The 18171-nt window shown below is 43.2% G+C and overlaps 1 protein-coding gene across 1 annotated transcript; it reads right to left on the bottom strand.

The window, feature by feature from the left end:
• Positions 1-2483: 2483 nt before the first annotated feature.
• Positions 2484-17742, bottom strand: ARL1 (ADP ribosylation factor like GTPase 1). Its single transcript, XM_049782847.1, has 6 exons — positions 17736-17742; positions 13076-13213; positions 10098-10179; positions 8963-9074; positions 5282-5460; positions 2484-3360 (listed from the first exon to the last, which is right to left on the bottom strand). The coding sequence occupies exons 1-6, from the start codon at positions 17737-17739 to the stop codon at positions 3330-3332; spliced, it is 546 nt and encodes a 181-aa protein (XP_049638804.1). The 5' UTR covers positions 17740-17742; the 3' UTR covers positions 2484-3329.
• Positions 17743-18171: the final 429 nt, after the last annotated feature.

Genomic DNA, 18171 nt, shown 5'->3' on the forward strand with positions numbered 1-18171 from the left:
ACATATTGTTTAAACATTAATGAACTTCAACACCCACTGTTGTACTCTGTCTCAAGCAGTTACATTTAAGATTTTGTGATGCACTGAAAAGGATAGAGTGAGCACATGCTTCACAGGCAGGTTCCCTGGGTTTGGTCCCCAGTACCACAGGACATAGTCAAAAGAACAAGTTTCAGTGAAAAACTACAAAGGTTAGGATCACTAAAAATAGATCGCAGCAGTATTAAACAGAGCTTTCTTTAATCAGTAAATGTTTGTTGAATCCTATATGCCAGGGATACTGATAAGGATGTTGCTACCTGCCTACATGCTTATAGTTTTGACAATTAAATTGCAACTCAGGTATTGACATAATGTTAGTATTTCCACTACTCTCAATTTCTCAATTTTTTCTACTGGGACCACATGACAGCACAAATACCAGCCAGTTATAAGAAACAGAGTCCAAGATGTTTGCTCAGTGTAAAGCACTTAACTTGGCATATGTAAAACCCTGAGTTCAGTTCCTGGCAATGCAAAAAAAGAAACCAGAGGGAGCAATGGCTTAGAGCCTGTCTTAATGACCTTGCAAATATCTGATGAAATCCCCATATACCCTAATGACTGTCATCCAGCCAGGCAGGCAGCATCTGTCCAAGTCTCTTACAAGAATTGGGGGGTGGAGACCCAAGGAGTTCTCAAGTGAGTAGAAGTCACAGGTTCTAATTTTGAGGTCCCCTAGCCCCCCATTTTCAACCCCATAAACAGTATTCAAGATTTAATTTGTAAATATCAATATCCAAACCCATGTAACAGCTAGATACCCATGTATCTCTGCTAGATAGGGGCCCTTACCATGTTAAAATAAATGTAACATTTAACCCCAATTTTGGTTTGTTGCTGGGGATTGAACCTGAGACCTTGGACATATGGAAGCACATGTTTCAACCTCAGAGGAGCTGTATCCCACCCTCCTATCCCATTCTTTGTTATAAACCACCAGGCTTAGCTCCATCCCAGCACTGTCTTTCCTCTTACTTCACCCTGGATATCATCAATATTCCAGACAAGAGCAGTATGTCCAGAACACAAACCAGTTTGGTGTTCCTGAACTGCTGGGGAACTTAATATAAGCTACAGTACTATTCTCGTAGCTGACAAATGCTATTCCAATTATTTGGAAAATCACACGATCAGCCAGCCAATCTGCCTGTCAGAAGTGAGTGACATGGAACTGGAACATTGGGAGCCCAGTGAGTATAAGTGCACCAGGAACACTTGTGTCTAAAGGAAGCTCAAAACAAGATTTCAGAGAAGAAATTATGAATGTTCTTCAGAATGAATGAAATCTTACAGGCTCATTCATCTGAGCCAAGACAATGGCCAAAAGAGGAACAAAGCTAGATGTTGACATCTCAACGGCAATGACACGGACAATAAATGAACCAATTATGGGTTTCTGAGACTTATGGAATACAATAGTATTGAGCTGTGGTTCTTTTACCAGCATCATACTGTGTTAATACTGTTTGTCCAATTAAAAAAAAAGAAATCCCGGGGCCGGAGAGATAGCATGGAGGTAAGGCATTTGCCTTTCATGCTGGAGGTCATCGGTTCGAATCCCGGCGTCCCATATGGTCCCCCGTGCCTGCCAGGAGCAATTTCTGAGCCAGGAGCCAGGAATAACCCCTGAGCACTGCCGGGTGTGACCCCAAAAAAAAAAACCACAAAAAAAAAAAAAAAAAAAAAAAAAGAAATCCCAATCTTAGTGTTTAGCTTCCATCAACTTAACTTATGAACTGAGTAGTTTAAAAAGTCCCCTGGAGGGCTGGAGAGAGAGCATGGAGGTAGAACATTTACTTTGCATGCAGAAAGATGATGGTTCCAATCCTGGCATCCCATATGGTCCCGAGCCTGCCAGGAGCGATTTCTGAGCAGAGCCAGAAGTAACCCCTGAGCGCCGTCAGGTGTGACCAAAAAAAAAAAAAAAACATCAAATAAAAGTCCCCTGGAACATAACTGCCCTAAACTTATCTATAGCAGCAGCAAGCCTAATTTTAAAATCAAGAATGATTAAGCATCACTGTCAAACCAGTAAGATTTTGTCTTTTTGTGTGGTTTAGGGCCACACCAACTGGTGCTCGGGACTAGACTCTCAACTCAATGCTGTGGACCATGCGGTGCTGAAGAGTAAACCTAGGGGGCCGGAGATATAGCATGGAGGTAAAGCGTTTGCCTTTCATGCAGAAGGTCGGTGGTTTGAATCCCAGCATCCCATATGGTCCCCTGTGCCTGCCAGGGCTGATTTCTGAGCACAGAGCCAGGAGTAACCCCTGAGTGCTGCCAGGTATGACACCCCCCCCAAAGTAAACCTAGGACTCTTGCATGCAAAGTATGTGTTCCACCCCCATTGAGCTATCTCCCTGACCTAGGAGTTTTAGAAACTTTACATGTTCAAACAAGGGATGTTTGGTCAGAAAAGGAATAGAACAGATCTTTTCAGAATTTTTCATTACTATGAAGTTTCCCTTTATTATACTGCAAATTCCATCATTAAACTTTATTATGAAAGGTGCTAATTTTTACTGAATTTGGTTACCTGTTGACATTTCTAGGAATTCAAACTTTAGTTTAACAGAATAGGCTTTTAACCCAGATCCTGAGCAATCTTCCGATTTCTGGGACCAAAATGAAGATATTACAACTTGTTATACTTTTCAGTATAACAAACACATTAACTAGATCCTTTAATGTAAAAATGTTTAACTATGAGGTACTACAAAGTAATGAAATTACTTATGTCAGTGCAGTTTAACACCAAATAAGTTATTTCAACTTCATGCCTATAACCAAAAGTTGTTCAAAGAAACCACCACTTACATGAAATGATAATTTATTAAACAATAAAGATTATATTGTTCACACTACATTTCTACTCTACTGAAGCTAATTCTTGGGAAAGAGTAATTTATTTTAGAGAGAAATCAGAGTTAAAATATTAGTGTTTATACAAACTGCAACCACTTATTCAAAAACAGGTTTTATCCTCAATAAGTATATTCTTTAATAGGGCTGTATTTGAATAAGAATTTAATACAAATAGAATATATGCCTTAATACAAGAAAGCAAGGAAGGAATATTTTATGTTACACAGAACATTCAGAGTCTGTTCAATCAAGGTAAGCTGCCTCTCCACTACTTACTTTTCATATTTATTACAAACATGGCATTCAGTTCAATATAGGCCAACAATCATACAGTTTTAATGTTTAGTAGTGAGAAGCACATGTGACTGCAGCCGAAGGGATCATGTTGATGTGTATTCTTCATTTCAGAGAAGTGACTGAACTTATTGTCTACTCTTTAATGTTTCAACTAACCTGTGAAGAGAAAATTGACAGTTTCAAAAATTAGGTTCATGCTTTTCAGGCATGAAGTATTTAGTACTGAAACAGAAGTCAATGCTCTTAAAATAATGAAGACTGGAGGGCCAGAGCAATAGCACAGTGGTAAGGCGTTTACCTTGCACATGGCCAACAAAGGAGATGGTCCCCCGAGTCTGCCAGGAGTAATTCCTGAGCGCCGCCAAGTGTGACCCAAAAAAACAACAAAAAAAATTAAAATAAAAAATTGGGGCTGGTGTGGTGGCGCTAGAGGTAAGGTACCTTGCCAGCGCTAGCCTAGGACGGACCGCGGTTTGATCCCCCGGTGTCCCATATGGTCCCCCAAGCCAGGAGCGACTTCTGAGCGCATAGCCAGGAGTAACCCCTGAGCGTTACCGGGTATAGCCAAAAACCCAAAATAAATAAATAAATAAATAAATAAATAAATAAATAAATAAATAAATAAATAAAGGGGGCCGGAGAGACAGCATGGAGGTAAGGCCTTTCATGTGGAAGGACAGCGGTTCGAATCCCGGCATCCCATATGGTCTGTGCCTGCCAGGGGCGATTTCTGAACATAGAGCCAGGAGTAACCCCTGAGCGCTGCCAGGTGTGACCCAAAAACCAAAAAAAAAAAAAAGAATGGTATTATGAACTCAATTTCAACTGAGTACTAATCAAACATATTAAATATTTTATTTCAGAGAGAGAAGAAAAACATATGCCCCAAATGCAGGAAGAGAAGACACTAGGGAGGGTAAAAGGGATTCTTGGGAACATTGGTAGCAGGAAATGTACACTGGTGAAGGTCGTTATATATTGTATGACTAACTCAAGTATCTGTGGGAGAAAAAAAACAACTGTATTATGGAACAACCTTGTAACCATGGTGTTTAAATTAAAATAATTAGTGGGCCAAAGCAATAGTACAGTGGTAGGGCATTTGCCTTGTACGTGGCTGACGCAGGACGGACCTGGGTTCGATCCCCAGCATCCCATATGGTCCCTAAGCCAGGAGCGATTTCTCTCTCTCTCTCTCTCTCTCTCTCTTTTTTTTTTTTTTTTTGGTTTTGGGGTTACACCCAGGCGGCACTCAGGGATTACTCCTGGCTCTGCGCTCAGAAATCGTGCCAGGAGCGATTTATGAGTGCAGAGCCAGAAGTAACCTCTGAGCGTCAATGGATGTGGCCAAAAATAAACAAAAAAAATCTATTACTTAATTAATTAAAATCTTGAATTCAAAAAAAAAGTCTTATTTCCCAAGCTGCTCCTGCAATGAGTAATTAGAAGTTGGAAATTGGTCTCAGTGAGTTGTCAAGGAGCAGTTTTATGCACAAAACAGACATTAATAAGACAGTCTAACAAGTGCAACATTAATTGATATGTGACAAGAATATCTAGGAACATGGTAAAGCAGTGGGCAGAGATGCAAGTGAAGGAACTGGAAAAGAGGCTTAGTTTCTAAGTTCTAAAGGATGAGGAACTGGGCCTGGAGAGATAGCACAGCGGCGTTTGCCTTGCAATCAGCTGATCCAGGACCAAAGGTGGTTGGTTCGAATCCAGGTGCCCCATATGGTCCCCCGTGCCTGCCAGGAGCTATTTCTGAGCAGACAGCCAGGAGTAACCCCTGAGCACCACCAGGTGTGACCCAAAAACTAAAATAAATAAATAAAGGATGAGGAACTAAAGGTAAGGCAGAAATAAGCAAGAAAAATGGTGAGAGCTAGTTCTCCTAAATGACTATAATCAGATGTTGTTGAAATAATAAGACCTGTAGGATAAGAAGCTAAAGAAACTTAAAAAGATATGCTACTAAATCCTCAAAATTCCATCCTTAGGAATAAAGGAAAGAGTGCAGGTGTGTGCACAGCTGCGTCCATTCAAATACGGAAAAGGTTTCAGGAAACACAGCACTTACCATTCCATGGCCTCATCAAGACCAGTGCCTTTGGTAGCAGAAGTTTTGAATATCTGCCATTTTCGGTCCTTCAAAGCAGGTAACCCAAGAGAATTTGCCATCTCTGAGGGAGTCATGGCCTGTTCCATGTCCTGCTTATTTGCAAACACCACTAAAATTGCTTTTCTTAGCTCTTCCTCCTAAGCAAAGCAGAAAACATTTAATTTGAAACATAAGCTATAGCTCAGCAATGGAATGCTCACCTAACTTGAATGATGGCCTAACACACACACACACACACACACACACAGTCCCATTTGTAGATTGAGCCAAGCTCCCTACATTCAACCCACCACCAAAACCCCAGCAGCATCACCCTCTGCCACCATCTTCCCAGCAGAAAAATCAAGCTCCAAAAGAAAACAATGGCCACCAGTACTTCTCAGGTAGTCTGGTCCCAGCTAATACCTCTGTGGCATTCTCAGAAGGATGGGGGTGGGGGGTGAGGGCAGATTTTCCTTTCTGCATGAACTGTGGTTTGCAATATTGTTACTAAAAGAGTATAATGCTTATGACTTTACCTCCTTTCAGCATCCAGTTCTTGTCCAGAGCGATCACTTCTCACATCACTGTCATATTGGTCCCTTCTCTACCTAATAAACCTTTGCCCTCTGTGGAAAGCTTTCTACTAAGGATCTGTCCACCTGTCCTTTATTTCTATTGTCTTTGGGTATTATTTTCCTACTATATTTCTTTATATCCCCAAAGTGAGTGTAAATTGACTCATTTCACTTAACAGGGGTCTCAAACTCAATTTACCTGGGGGCCACAGGAGGCAAAGTTGGGGTGAGGCAGGGCCGCATAAGGGATTTCATTTACCGAATATTCACAATAAAAAATCGCATTAGTAAAAAAAAAAATCGCATTAAACATTTGCAGACCCTGAACGGAACTGCTCGGGGTATGCGAATGTTTAATGCGATTTTTTCTTACTAATGCGATTTTTTCTTTGTTTTTTCTTTTTTTTTTTTTTTTTTTGTGGTTTTTGGGTCACACCCGGCAGTGCTCAGGGGTTATTCCTGGCTCCATGCTCAGAAATTGCTCCTGGCAGGCAAGGGGAACCATATGGGACGCCGGGATTTGAACTGATGACCTCCTGCATGAAAGGCAAACGCCTTACCGCCATGCTATCTCTCCGGCCCCTGCGATTTTTTCTTACTAATGCGATTTTTATTGCGATTATTCGGTAAGCGAATAATCGTGAATACTGCGATATTTGAAGACCGGCCGTGGGCCACAAAATGTTGTACAGAGGGCCGCAAACAGCCCGTAGGCCGCGAGTTTGAGACCCCTGCTTAGCATGATATTCTCCATGTTCATTCATGTATCAGCAAATCTCATGACTTCATTTTTTCTAATGACTATGTAGTGTTCCACTGTACATGTATCATAGCTTCTTTACCTACTTGCCTGTTCTTCAGTGTTAATTTTAAGTGCAGGGAGTTGTATGTAAAGATCTTTATATTTGTAAATTTATTTACTAGGTAAACAGTAAAATATCTTAATTAGAAAAAAAACACCTCAATTAGAAAGCAAAAATGTTAATAGTTAATAGTGATCCTGTTTGGGAGGTATGCTTATGAGCAAAGCTTCTTTCTACTTCTCTACAATTTTTTTTTTTTTTTTTTTTTTTTTTTGGTTTTTGGGCCACACCCGGCAGTGCTCAGAGGTTACTTGTGGCTATCTGCTCAACAATAGGACCATATGGGACGCCAGGACTCGAGCCAACCACCTTAGGTCCTGGAGCAGCTGCTTGCAAGGCAAATGCTGCTGTGCTATCTCTCTGGCCCCAACTTCTCTACAATTTTAGATAACTTATTAGTGAACTTCATATCTTACATGGTAATTAGACAATATATTTTTAAAATAATGTTTCCTTTTAATTAGATTTTGGTTTAGGGTCACAGCTGGTTAATACTCAGGAGCTATTCCAGCCCTGTCATTGTGGTGCTGATAATGTGCTCTAGCTCTTGAGTTTCACTCCAGCTCAATAATTTGGGGGGGGGGGGGTTTGAGGGGTGGGGACACACACACAGTAGTACTCAGGTATCTATTGTGCTCAGGAGACCAAAGGAAAAAAGTAAGAGAGACAGGCTGGGGAACAGGAGTGAAACTGAGGATAGTGGTAAAGGGAAGTGAACACTAACGGGGTGGGTGCTAAAGCATCGTAAGACTAAAACTCTATTATGAACAACTGTATAACTTCGTATTTCACATTAATTCAATAAATTAAAAAAAGACAGTAACACAGACAGCAAAGTTTCCTGGTGGTCTAGAGGTTAGGATTCAGCTCTCTCACAGATAGCAGCAAGTACCCTTGGTGGCTCAGTTGGCTGTGAATTAACACAAACTTCAGTGTGGGTATCAACAAGCTGGGAATATAGCCCAAAGGACTAGAATATTTGCTTTATGCATAGCTCCAGCACCACACACTCCTCCAAATAAAATCCCAGGACTGATGAGTTCAGTAGCAAGTTACATCCTTCAGACGGGCCAAGTTATTGGGCTAAGATCTCTGAATTCTTCTTAGGATAGGGCAGGCTAAATCCTTACCCTGACAGAAGGCCCAGAGTCCCAGCAACACCCACCTTCCTGTGACGTAGAAAGAGCCCAGCTCTACAACTAATCTCAAAGAAACACCAAACTGCTAAATAGTCTGAGTTCCAAAGTTCCTTGGAGTACAGCAACATATGTGGCCACAAGACATCTCCAAAATTTCACATCACTGACAGCCCAAAGGAGCACTGCAAATTTGATTGGTAGCTGTGTAGAAGCCCACTAAGCTCAAGCAAGAACAGTAACATAGAAGGCTCAACTAGCACGTAATAGCTCAATAAATCTTCATATAATGAAACTTTAGTGAGATATGTTATAACAAGCCCATGAAGAGAGTAACTGGAGACTTTGGTGAAAGGTCACAGTAGTGATGGTAGTGGTATTGGAGCACTAAATGCTTTAAATAACTATATTATGATAAATTTTTGTAATTGTTGGGGCCGGAGAGATGGCACAGCAGTGGGGAGTTTGCCTTGCATGTGACCGACCCAGGAGGGACCTGGTTCTATTCCCAGCATCCCATGTGCTGCCCAGCCTGCCAGGGGCAATTTCTGAGTGCAGAACTGAGAGGGACCCCTGAGCACCGCTACGTGTGGCCCAACAACCAATCAATCAATTTTAAAAATATTTTTGTAATTGTTTAAATGTGTTTAATAAAATCTGAAACATATTTTTTAAATTATATTAGAAGAGCCAAAGAAATATTACAGTGCATAGGACAACTTTCCTTGCATGTGGCCAAGAGGGGTTTGATCCCTGGAATGGTGCCTCAAGCTCCACAAGGAGTGACCCCACAACCCAATAAAACATAGTAGGGCCAAACAGAAACTCAAGTAGCAAAGCACATTCCTAGCATGTGCAAGGCTCTGAGCTCTGAATTCTGTGCAGCTCTGGTGGCCCTAGAGCACTGTGGGAGGCTGCCTGATACTCCATACTAGGCAGGATATGTGTGTGGACCTTGTATCCAAATTGAAGAAAATGATAGTAAAATCATGGGAGAAGAAGTCCCTGCTTTCCTTTCAATTATTCTCTTATAAGATAAGCCAAAGTGAGTGACTTCTCCACATTTAAATAAAGATTTCTTACCTCCAACATGGCTACCAACTCTGATTTAGAAATGCCAATTCGGTCTCGGTCACAACTGTCTACTACATAAATAACAGCATCTGTGTTAGAATAATAACATCTCCAGTATGGCCTAAAAAAATTTTCAGAAGAGGAAATTCATTATTTCAAAGACAAAACTAAAATGTCTGTTTGTATGCTAAGATTTGGCACTGAGGAGTGGGGGGAAAGTGTGACGTGCTAATTCTGCCCCTCCCATGACAAAATAATTGCCATAATGACTCATTATAACTGATGTATAAATCATATCCTTCAGACAATGGGAATATTATAAATTGATAAACATTAAATCACAGGACCAAGGAGCTTCAAAATGAATTTAAACTTTAACATAAGAGACTGTATTTAAAATAAGGCTGGAGGGGGCCGGAGTGATAGCACAGTGGTAGGGCATTTGCCTTGCACAAGGGCAACCCAGACAGACCAGGTTTGATTCCTGGCATCCCATATAGTTCCCCGAGTCTGCCAGGAGTGATTTCTGAGCACAGAGCCAGGAGTAACCCCTGAGCACAGATGGATGTGGTCAAAAAAACAAAAACAAAAATAAAAATAATAAAATGAGGTGGAGAGGTATCACAGTGGTTAGGGTACTTGTCTTATATGCAGTCAACACAAATGCAATCCCAGGTACCACATATGATTTCCCAGAGCCCTGCCAGGAGTAAGCCCTGAGCATAGCTGGCATGCCCCACCCCAAATAACAAAAAGAATATATTTAAAACATATACATCATTAAATATTCTGATAAAACAAGTATTACACAGCTCTACCTGGTTCTTAAATCTTAAGAACCTGCAAAAGCATCTTAAATGTTCTTTAAATAAATTTTTATGTGATTTTTCTTTTGTTTGTTTTGGATTTTGACTGTGTTCAGGACTTACTCCTGGCACTTTTGATTCTAAGAAGTGCCAGTATAGTGGGTAAAGAGCTTGCCTTGCATGCAGTAAACCCAGATTCAATCCTTGGAATCCCTTATGGTCACCTGAGCACAGATAGGAGCTTCCTAAGTGACACTGAAAGTGGCCCTAAAAGCAAAATAAATGGAATATGGCTACTACCTCAAAACAAGCTAACAGCACAAATAAACATACCATACCTGATACTCGTCTGCCCTCCTAAATCCCAGACTTGGAATTTAAGGTTCTTGTAAGTTACTGTCTCAACATTAAATCCAATGGCTAGAAGAGAAAAATAAAATTATGAGTGGTATACCAATGCATTTTTAGCCTTGAAATAATATTCTCTTTTTTTTTGGGGGGGGGTCACACCCAGCAGCGCTCAGGGGTTACTCCTAGGTCTATGCTCAGAAATCACTACTGGCAGGCTCAGAGGACCATATGGGATGCTGGGATTCAAACCACCAACCTACTGCATGAAAGGCAAACACCTTACCTCCATGCTATCTCTCCGGCCCTGAAATAATATTCTTATTGAGGCTGGAAAGATAGAATAGTGAGTGGGGCACTTTCCTTTTAGGTATTCAGCCCAGGTTTGATCCCCAGCATCCCATATGGTCTCCCAAGCTCCCCCAGGAGTGATTTCCGAGTGCAGAGCCAGGAGTAACCCCTAACCATTCAAGGTTGTGGTCCAAAAACAAAAGAAAACTTGGGGCCAGTGTGATAGTACAGTGTTTGTCTTGCACGAAGCCAACCTGGATTTGATCCAGGTTGATCCCGAGTCCTCCAGGAGTGATTCCTGAGTGCATGGCCAGGCATATCCCCTGAGCACCACCAGGTAAGGCCCCCTCTCCCCCCCAAAAAAGACCTGAAGATTAGGTCCATCAGTTATCAGCTAATCAGAATGCAACTCAATGCAAGGGTGCCAGGATCAGAATTGCATGAACCCTGTAGTGTTGTAAACCACCAGGGTCACACCCAGCAGTGCTCAGGAGCCAAGGAGCACTAGGGACCAATCTAGTTTGTGGAACAAACACAAGTACTACGCACATAGCCCTCTCTTGCTAGTTGTTTTTTTACTTTTTCGGGGCCACACTCAGTGATACTCAGGGACTACTCCTAACTCTATGCTCAGGAATTACTCCTGGAAGGTTTAAGGGTCCAGATTAAGGACTGAATTTGGGTCGGCCACATGTACCGTATTTTCCAGCGTATAAGATGACCCCTAATTTTACAGTTAAAACATAGGTTTAGGCCTATATAATGTTCCTGTGCTGCAACTGTATGTACCACAGTGAGCCAATCACAACAAGCAAAGGTTCAAAGGTAATAGACTTCCTCTCTGACTCTGGCCAATCTGCACAGGCTTTTTAGAGTGCACATTCGGGTACAGAACATTGTATAATTTGCATGCATAAAAAGCCTGCTTGGATTGGCTGAGTTAGAGAGGCGGTTCGAGCAGCCTTGCAGTGACTGGTGCAGGATCAAGTTGGAAAATTCGTTTCATGGCAATATCCAGACGATTTTGGTTTAGCGGCATATACTCAGTGTATAAGAAGACCCCCCATTTTCGGTTGACTTTTTTTCATTTCAAAAGTCGTCTTACGGGGCTGGAGAGATAGCATGGAGGTAAGGCATTTGCCTTGCATGCACAAGGTCGGTGGTTCTAATGCCAGCATCCCATATGGTCCCCCGAGCCTGCCAGGAGCGAGTTCTGAGCATAGAGCCAGGAGTAACCCCTGAGTGCTGCTGGGTGTGACCCAAAAACAAAAACTTTAAAAAAAGTCATCTTATACGCCAGAAAATATGGTAAGACAAGAGCCCAAACCACTGCTCCAGCTCATCTGCTAATTTTAACTACCAGATTCAATATTTAATCTCTTCAAGTAAAGTCTTTAGAAGAAATTGGTAAACTTACTTAAGGAAAACTAATCATAATTACAATAGTAAGAAGTGGACAAAGAGCATTCAAAAGGCTAGCATGCATGGTTTCAAGTGAAAGACTGGGGTTGAATCCTGTGATACCTCATGGTCTCAGAAGCATAAGGAGTAGTTCTAAGCACTGAGCTGGGTGTAGCCCCTAAGCACCATCAGATAAAGTCCAAACACATCCCCCACCAAAAAAAAAAAAATTGCAGGGAAACAATTATATAACAACTAATTTTTAAACAGTCCCACAATAGGTGGAAGTAATACAGGGACTAATAAGACAGGAGTTGGGGCCGGAGCAATAGTGCACTGGTAGGACGTTTGCCTTGCACTCGGCTGACCCAGGACGAACCTCGGTTTGATCTGTGGTGTCCCATATGATCCCCCAAGCCAGGAATGAATTCTGAGTGCATAGCCAGGAGTAATCCCTGAGCGTCACTGGGTGTGCCCCCCAATAAAAAAAAGTAATAAAGAAGACAGGAGTTAGGTACTTGCATTGCATTTGTGTGACTCCAGCAGTAACAGTGGTTATACACTATGCCAAAATTTTTCTCAATTTACTTTTTGTTTGTTTGTTTTTTGGTTGGGTTTTGGGCCACACCCAGCAGCACTCAGGGGTTACTCCTGGCTCTATGCTCAGAAATCGCCCTGGCAGGCACAGGGGACCATATGAGATGTAGAATTCGAACCACCGTCCTTCTGCATGAAAGGCAAACGCTTTACCTCCATGCTACCTCAATGGCCCCTCAATTTACTTTTTTTTTTTTTTTTTTTTTTTTTTTAGTTTTTGGTCTTTGGGCCATACCCAGGGGCGGCGCTCAGGGGTTACTCCTGACTCTAAGCTTATAAATCGCTCCTGGCAGACTCGGGACCATATGGGATGCCGGAAACTGAACACAGGTCCGATCAGCCGCTTGGAAGACAAACGCCCTGCCATTGTGATGTCATCCTGACCCATGCTTCTCAATTTACTTAAAAAAAAAAAAGCTATCATGGGATTGGAGTGATAACACCATAATTTGCCTTGCACATAGCCAACCCAGGAATGATCCCTAAGTGCAGAGCCAGGAGTACGTCTGAGTGTTGCTGAGTGTGGCCCAACAAAACAAAACAAAACTATGAATATTTTGCATATATTCAAAGTTTATAAATCTTGTCAATTACTTCATTATATAAATTATGTGTTCAGAAATGGCTCTAAAGATAAACCAAAAAGTCACTATAATTAATTTATCATTCTGATACTTACTTGGAATTGTAGTTACAACTTCCCCAACCTGCAATCTGTATAAAATTGTAGTTTTTCCTGCTCCGTCTAATCCCAAAATTAAAATTCTCATTTCCCGGGTTCCAAACAAACTAGAAAAAATACTTGAGAAAAAGCCACCTAAGAAAAATAATAAAAGCAAAAACATATTTAGTATCATTTTGTAAACTAGATCCATAAAATATTCAATCCCATGCCCTTTGGAAGTTCAAACTGGGGAGTATTTTAAACTTTTATCCTTTCACAGGTACAGGCCCCAAGAAAATACGTTGTTCAACAAACATAAAATTACTGGTTGCTGGGCAGGAGAGATAGCATGGAGGTATGGCATTTGCCTTGCATGCAGAGGACAGTGGTTCAAATCCCAGCATCCCATATGGTCCCCCAAGACTGCCAGGAGGTATTTCTGAGCATAGAGCCTGGAGTAACCCCTGAGCGCTGCCAGGTGTGACCTCAAATCCTATATCTATATATATATCTATATATATATATACTCAGCATATAAGACAACCCCCGATAAAACATAGGTTTAGGTCTATATTTGCTGTATAAGACAGAACATTCCTGTGCTGCAACTGTATGTACCACAGTGAGCCAATATATATATAACATATATATAAAATATATATATATTACTGGTTGCTACCATATTCTAGGTGAGATGGCAGGTAGGCATAAAAAGAGAGCAAGAGAACTCTAACGACAACTTCACGGAGTTCACTTTCTAATGCAGAGTCTATGAACACAGAGCACGTTCTCCTCATTACCCTTAGAAACCAAGTGGTCCTTGAACAGAAAAAGCCATTATTTTTGTACAGCAGTACCCTTTTCAATATCCTCCATCACTGAGATTTCTGTAACCATAACTAGTACAGGCACCTGAAACAAGGAAGTCAAGTAATAAAAATTATTCTGGGAATCTGGGGATGTGGCTCATACAGGACTGGGCCAGATTCTCAGCACTGCACAGACCCTTGAGCATGGAGGGAGCAAGCCCAGAACATCAAGTAAAAGTAGCCCATGATCATAACTACGTTTAGCCTCCCAACCAGAAATATCTTTTGTAATAGAAAATTCTCTTTATTAGAACAAGGAATGGGGAATGTCTGGTGTAATCTCCAAACTAGACTATCTTTTTAATAGAAAACTTCTTAAAAGAACCAGGAGATGGGGCCACAGAGATAGCACAGCAGTAGGGCATTTGCCTTGCATGCAGCTGATCCAGGATGGATGATGGTTCAAATCCTGGCATCCCATATGGTCCCTCGCTCCAGAAGCGATTTCTGAGTGCAGAGCCAGGAGTAACCCCTGAGCACTGCCATGTGTGACCCAAAAGCCAAACAAACAAACAAACAAACAAAAAATAAATAAATAAATAAATAAATAAATAAATAAACCAGGAGTGGGGAATATCTGGCTCTGACACATGTCAAAACAAGGCTTCCAGTTGACTGCCTAAAATCCATCTACCTGTTTGGTCAAGATAATATGTATATATATGAATGACCTTTGGCAAAAATAAAAGGTTCCCCCATCCATTAAGCCATTATAATCTAATGCAGCCTCAGTATAAAAAAAAAAAAAAAGTTAAATGTGGGGTCAGAGAGATAGTTTAGTAAATAATGTACTTGCCTTGTACACGCCTGACCTGGCTCCATCCCAGGTATCCCATATGACACTACAAACCCCACCAGGAATAAGTTCTGAATACAGAGCTAAGAGTAAGCCCTGAGCACCACCGGAAGTGGCTCAAAAGCTAAAATATAAAATAAAATTTAAACTTTAAAATATTTAAATACAGCAGCACTTAATGAATGCATCATAAAGTGTTTCGAGAAAGCTGCCCATAATAAAGGTATATCTGGCATACCAGATGCCAGAGGAATGGGACAAGTGGTGAGCTGATGTGCAACCCAAAATGAGACTGTCTAACATGCAGAACAGTAACACCAAAAATTGGGGGGGGGGAGGCAGTGATTAAAAATAAAACAATATTTGGGCTGGAGAGATAGCATGGAGGTAAGGTGCTTGCCTTGCATACAGAAGGTCAGTGGTTCAAATCCTGACACCCCATATGGTCCCCTGAGCCTGCCAGGAGCAATTTCTGAGCATAGAGCCAGGAGTACCCCTGAACGCTGCCGGGTGTGACCCAAAAACCAAAATAAATAAATAAATAAAATAGTATTTTAAAATTAATGGTCCAGGCCAAAAAGACAGCACAGGGATTGAGGTGTGTGCCTTGCCTGAGGCCTAACTGCATTCTTTTTTCTTTTTTCTTTTTCTTTTGGGTCACTCCGGCAGTGTTCAGGGGTTGCTCCTGGCGCTGTGCTCCGAAATCACTCCTGGAAGGCTTAAGGGACCATATGGGATGCTGGGAATCAAACCTGGGTCCGTCCTTGTGTTGGCTGCATGCAAGGCAAACGTTTTACCGCTGCTATCTCTCAGGCCCTGAACTGCATTCTAATTTTGGCACCATTTGGTTCCCCTGAGCAAGACTAGGTGTTACTCCCAGCACTCATGCACAAAGCCAGGAAGAGCTGCTAGCATGTAGAATGCTAGAATGTAGTGCCAAAAGCAAAATATAAAAATTAAGAATGGGGGAGGGGGGCAGAGCAATAATAGCACAGTAAGTTGAATACTTTTGGAGCCAGAGCAATATGGTAGGGTGCTTGCCTTGAATGGGACCAAACTGGGTTCCATCTCCGGCATCGCATACTGTCCTCCAAGCACCCACCATAGTAATTTCTGAGTGCAGAGCCAGGAGTAATCACTGTCAGATGTGGCCCAAAAACAAACAAACAAAAAAAATTAAGAAATTTCATATTTGAAATGTGAAGTGTTAATGCACCTTCATTTGGGCTACAGTAGAATGAAGGTTTTTTTTTTTTTTTTTTTTATTTGGGGGCGGGGGGGTTGGGCCACACCCGGTGACGCTCAGGGGTTACTCCTGGCTTGAGGAACCATAGGGACGCCTGGGAAAGAATAGAGGTCCGTCCTGGGTCAACCGAGTGCAAGAAAAACACCCTACCACTGTTCTATCACTCTGGCCCCAGACATTTTACCTGATGCAGAGGTGAGCTTGAATTTATCTCACTGCAATGTACACATGTGCATGTTCACACATACAAACAAACATATACAGATGCTGACACACATAACTGAGGTCAGGTGTATTAATTAGTTTTGATTGTGGTGAGCACTTTACAATCAATATGATATAGCAAAACACTGAAAATATACACCTCAAAAGTATTAAATTGTATTTTGGGGGGTACTCAGGGTTCACTCCTGAAGGGCTCAGGGATCACAAGAGATGCTGGAGATTAAACCCAGTTGGCAACATACAAGGCAAATGCCCACCATATTGATCTGGCCGCAAAAGTATTCAATGTTAGTGGTCATTTATACCTCAACAAATCTGGGGTGAAGAGAATAATCCTTTGGGGCCAGAGCAATAGCACAGTGGATGGAGTGTTTGCTTGCACACGATTTATCTGGGTTCGATTCCAGGCATCCTAGGTGGTCCCCAGGCCTGCCAGGAGTAATCTCTGAGCACAGAGTCAGGAGTAACCCATGACTGCTGCCAGGGGTGGCCCAAAAAAGAAAAAACAAACAAATAAAAAACCAAAAACAATCTTTCGTCTCAGTAGGTCTCTGAGACAAAACCTTCTGGTGACAGATTATAGTTTCCATTCGTTTGGATTATTGCTAAAATAATCCCTAACATTCAAGGAGATGTTAACGTGGAGTCTTAGTTTGTTTTACCCAAAGCCGGGAACTTTTTGATTACTTAAAACAAAATCTTTGGCCTTTTGTGCACCAAAGCCTTTCAAGAATTAAAAAAATAATAATAATACAAATGAAGATAAAGTTACAGAGTAATATTTTAAAAATAAAACTTTTAGTGACAAAAAGTGACCCTACGACTGATAATCCCCAGTCAGTGGAGCCACAAAAGGCACCGCGCAGCGTCAGGAGGACCTCTGACCAAGTGCCATTTATTGTGTGGCTGACAGTACTTTCCAGCTGCCACAGGTGAGTGGAGGCAAAACATCAGACGAGGAGGGGGGTCCTAGGAAAAGACCCGCCGCTCCGCCCAATCCTGGAGAGGGGTTTAAAAAGTCCTCCCACCCGCAGAGTCAACGTAGGGCTGGGAGGCCTAGCTGGGGCGGGCGACTAAGCACCCAGCATGGGGAGTCTGCATTTCCTTCCCTCCCACGCCCCCACACCGCGCGCCCCTCCGCGGGGAGAACGAGCGGGCGCCGGCCAAGGGCCCGAGGGGCTCAGAAACGGCGCAGGGGGGCGGCGGCCCGGCTGCACTTCTTGGGGTGAGCAGCACGCGTTCCGGGCGATCGTTCCTCCCCGAAGGACTCAAGTGGCACACCCGGAAACTGCGACGCCAGAGCCGTGCCGGGGCCCGCCGAGTCGAGCTGGGGGCGAAGGGGGGTTTCGGGGACCCCGGGCCGGGGTCGATCCCAGTCGGGGCCAGGGCACCCTGATGCCGGCGGGCTCGGGCTCGGACGCCGGGCCGGGGCCCCCGCGCAGGTGACGGCGGCAGGTGAGTCGCGTCCTCGCAGCCCCCGGCCCGGAAGCGGCTGCCCGGGCCCTCTCCGGCCCCCACGGCCCCCGGCGCGCCCCTCACCCATGATGCCGGCACGAGGACTCCCGTCTGCGCCCCGGCGCCGCCGCCTCCGTCGCCGTGGCCTCGGGCTGCGCTCGGCTCGGGGGCGGTTCCCAGGACGCCCGGTCCGGACCGCCAGCGACTTCCACGTCGGACTCCCGGCGGCGAGGGCGGGGGCGGCGGCGGCGGCGACTGCGGCTGCGCGCGCGGCGCGCTCACCTCAGCGTCCGCGTCGGCACTTTCCTGGCCGCTAGCTAGCGAGGCTGGCGCACTGGTTTGGGTGAGTCAGAGAATTGTTTTTAATAAAAGAAGACGCGATGTCTCCTGTACCTCTGAGGTTTGTTTAGTAGTCAGAGTTTTTCCAGCTGGGAGATTCGAATTTTTATTTTTAATGCGACACCCAAAAGAGTGGCGAATCTGCGCGCGCGGAATGCGAGGAGGACCTGGAGGAGTTTGC

This window comes from Suncus etruscus, chromosome 11, assembly GCF_024139225.1.
Source record: "Suncus etruscus isolate mSunEtr1 chromosome 11, mSunEtr1.pri.cur, whole genome shotgun sequence".
NCBI classification, from domain to species: domain Eukaryota; kingdom Metazoa; phylum Chordata; class Mammalia; order Eulipotyphla; family Soricidae; genus Suncus; species Suncus etruscus.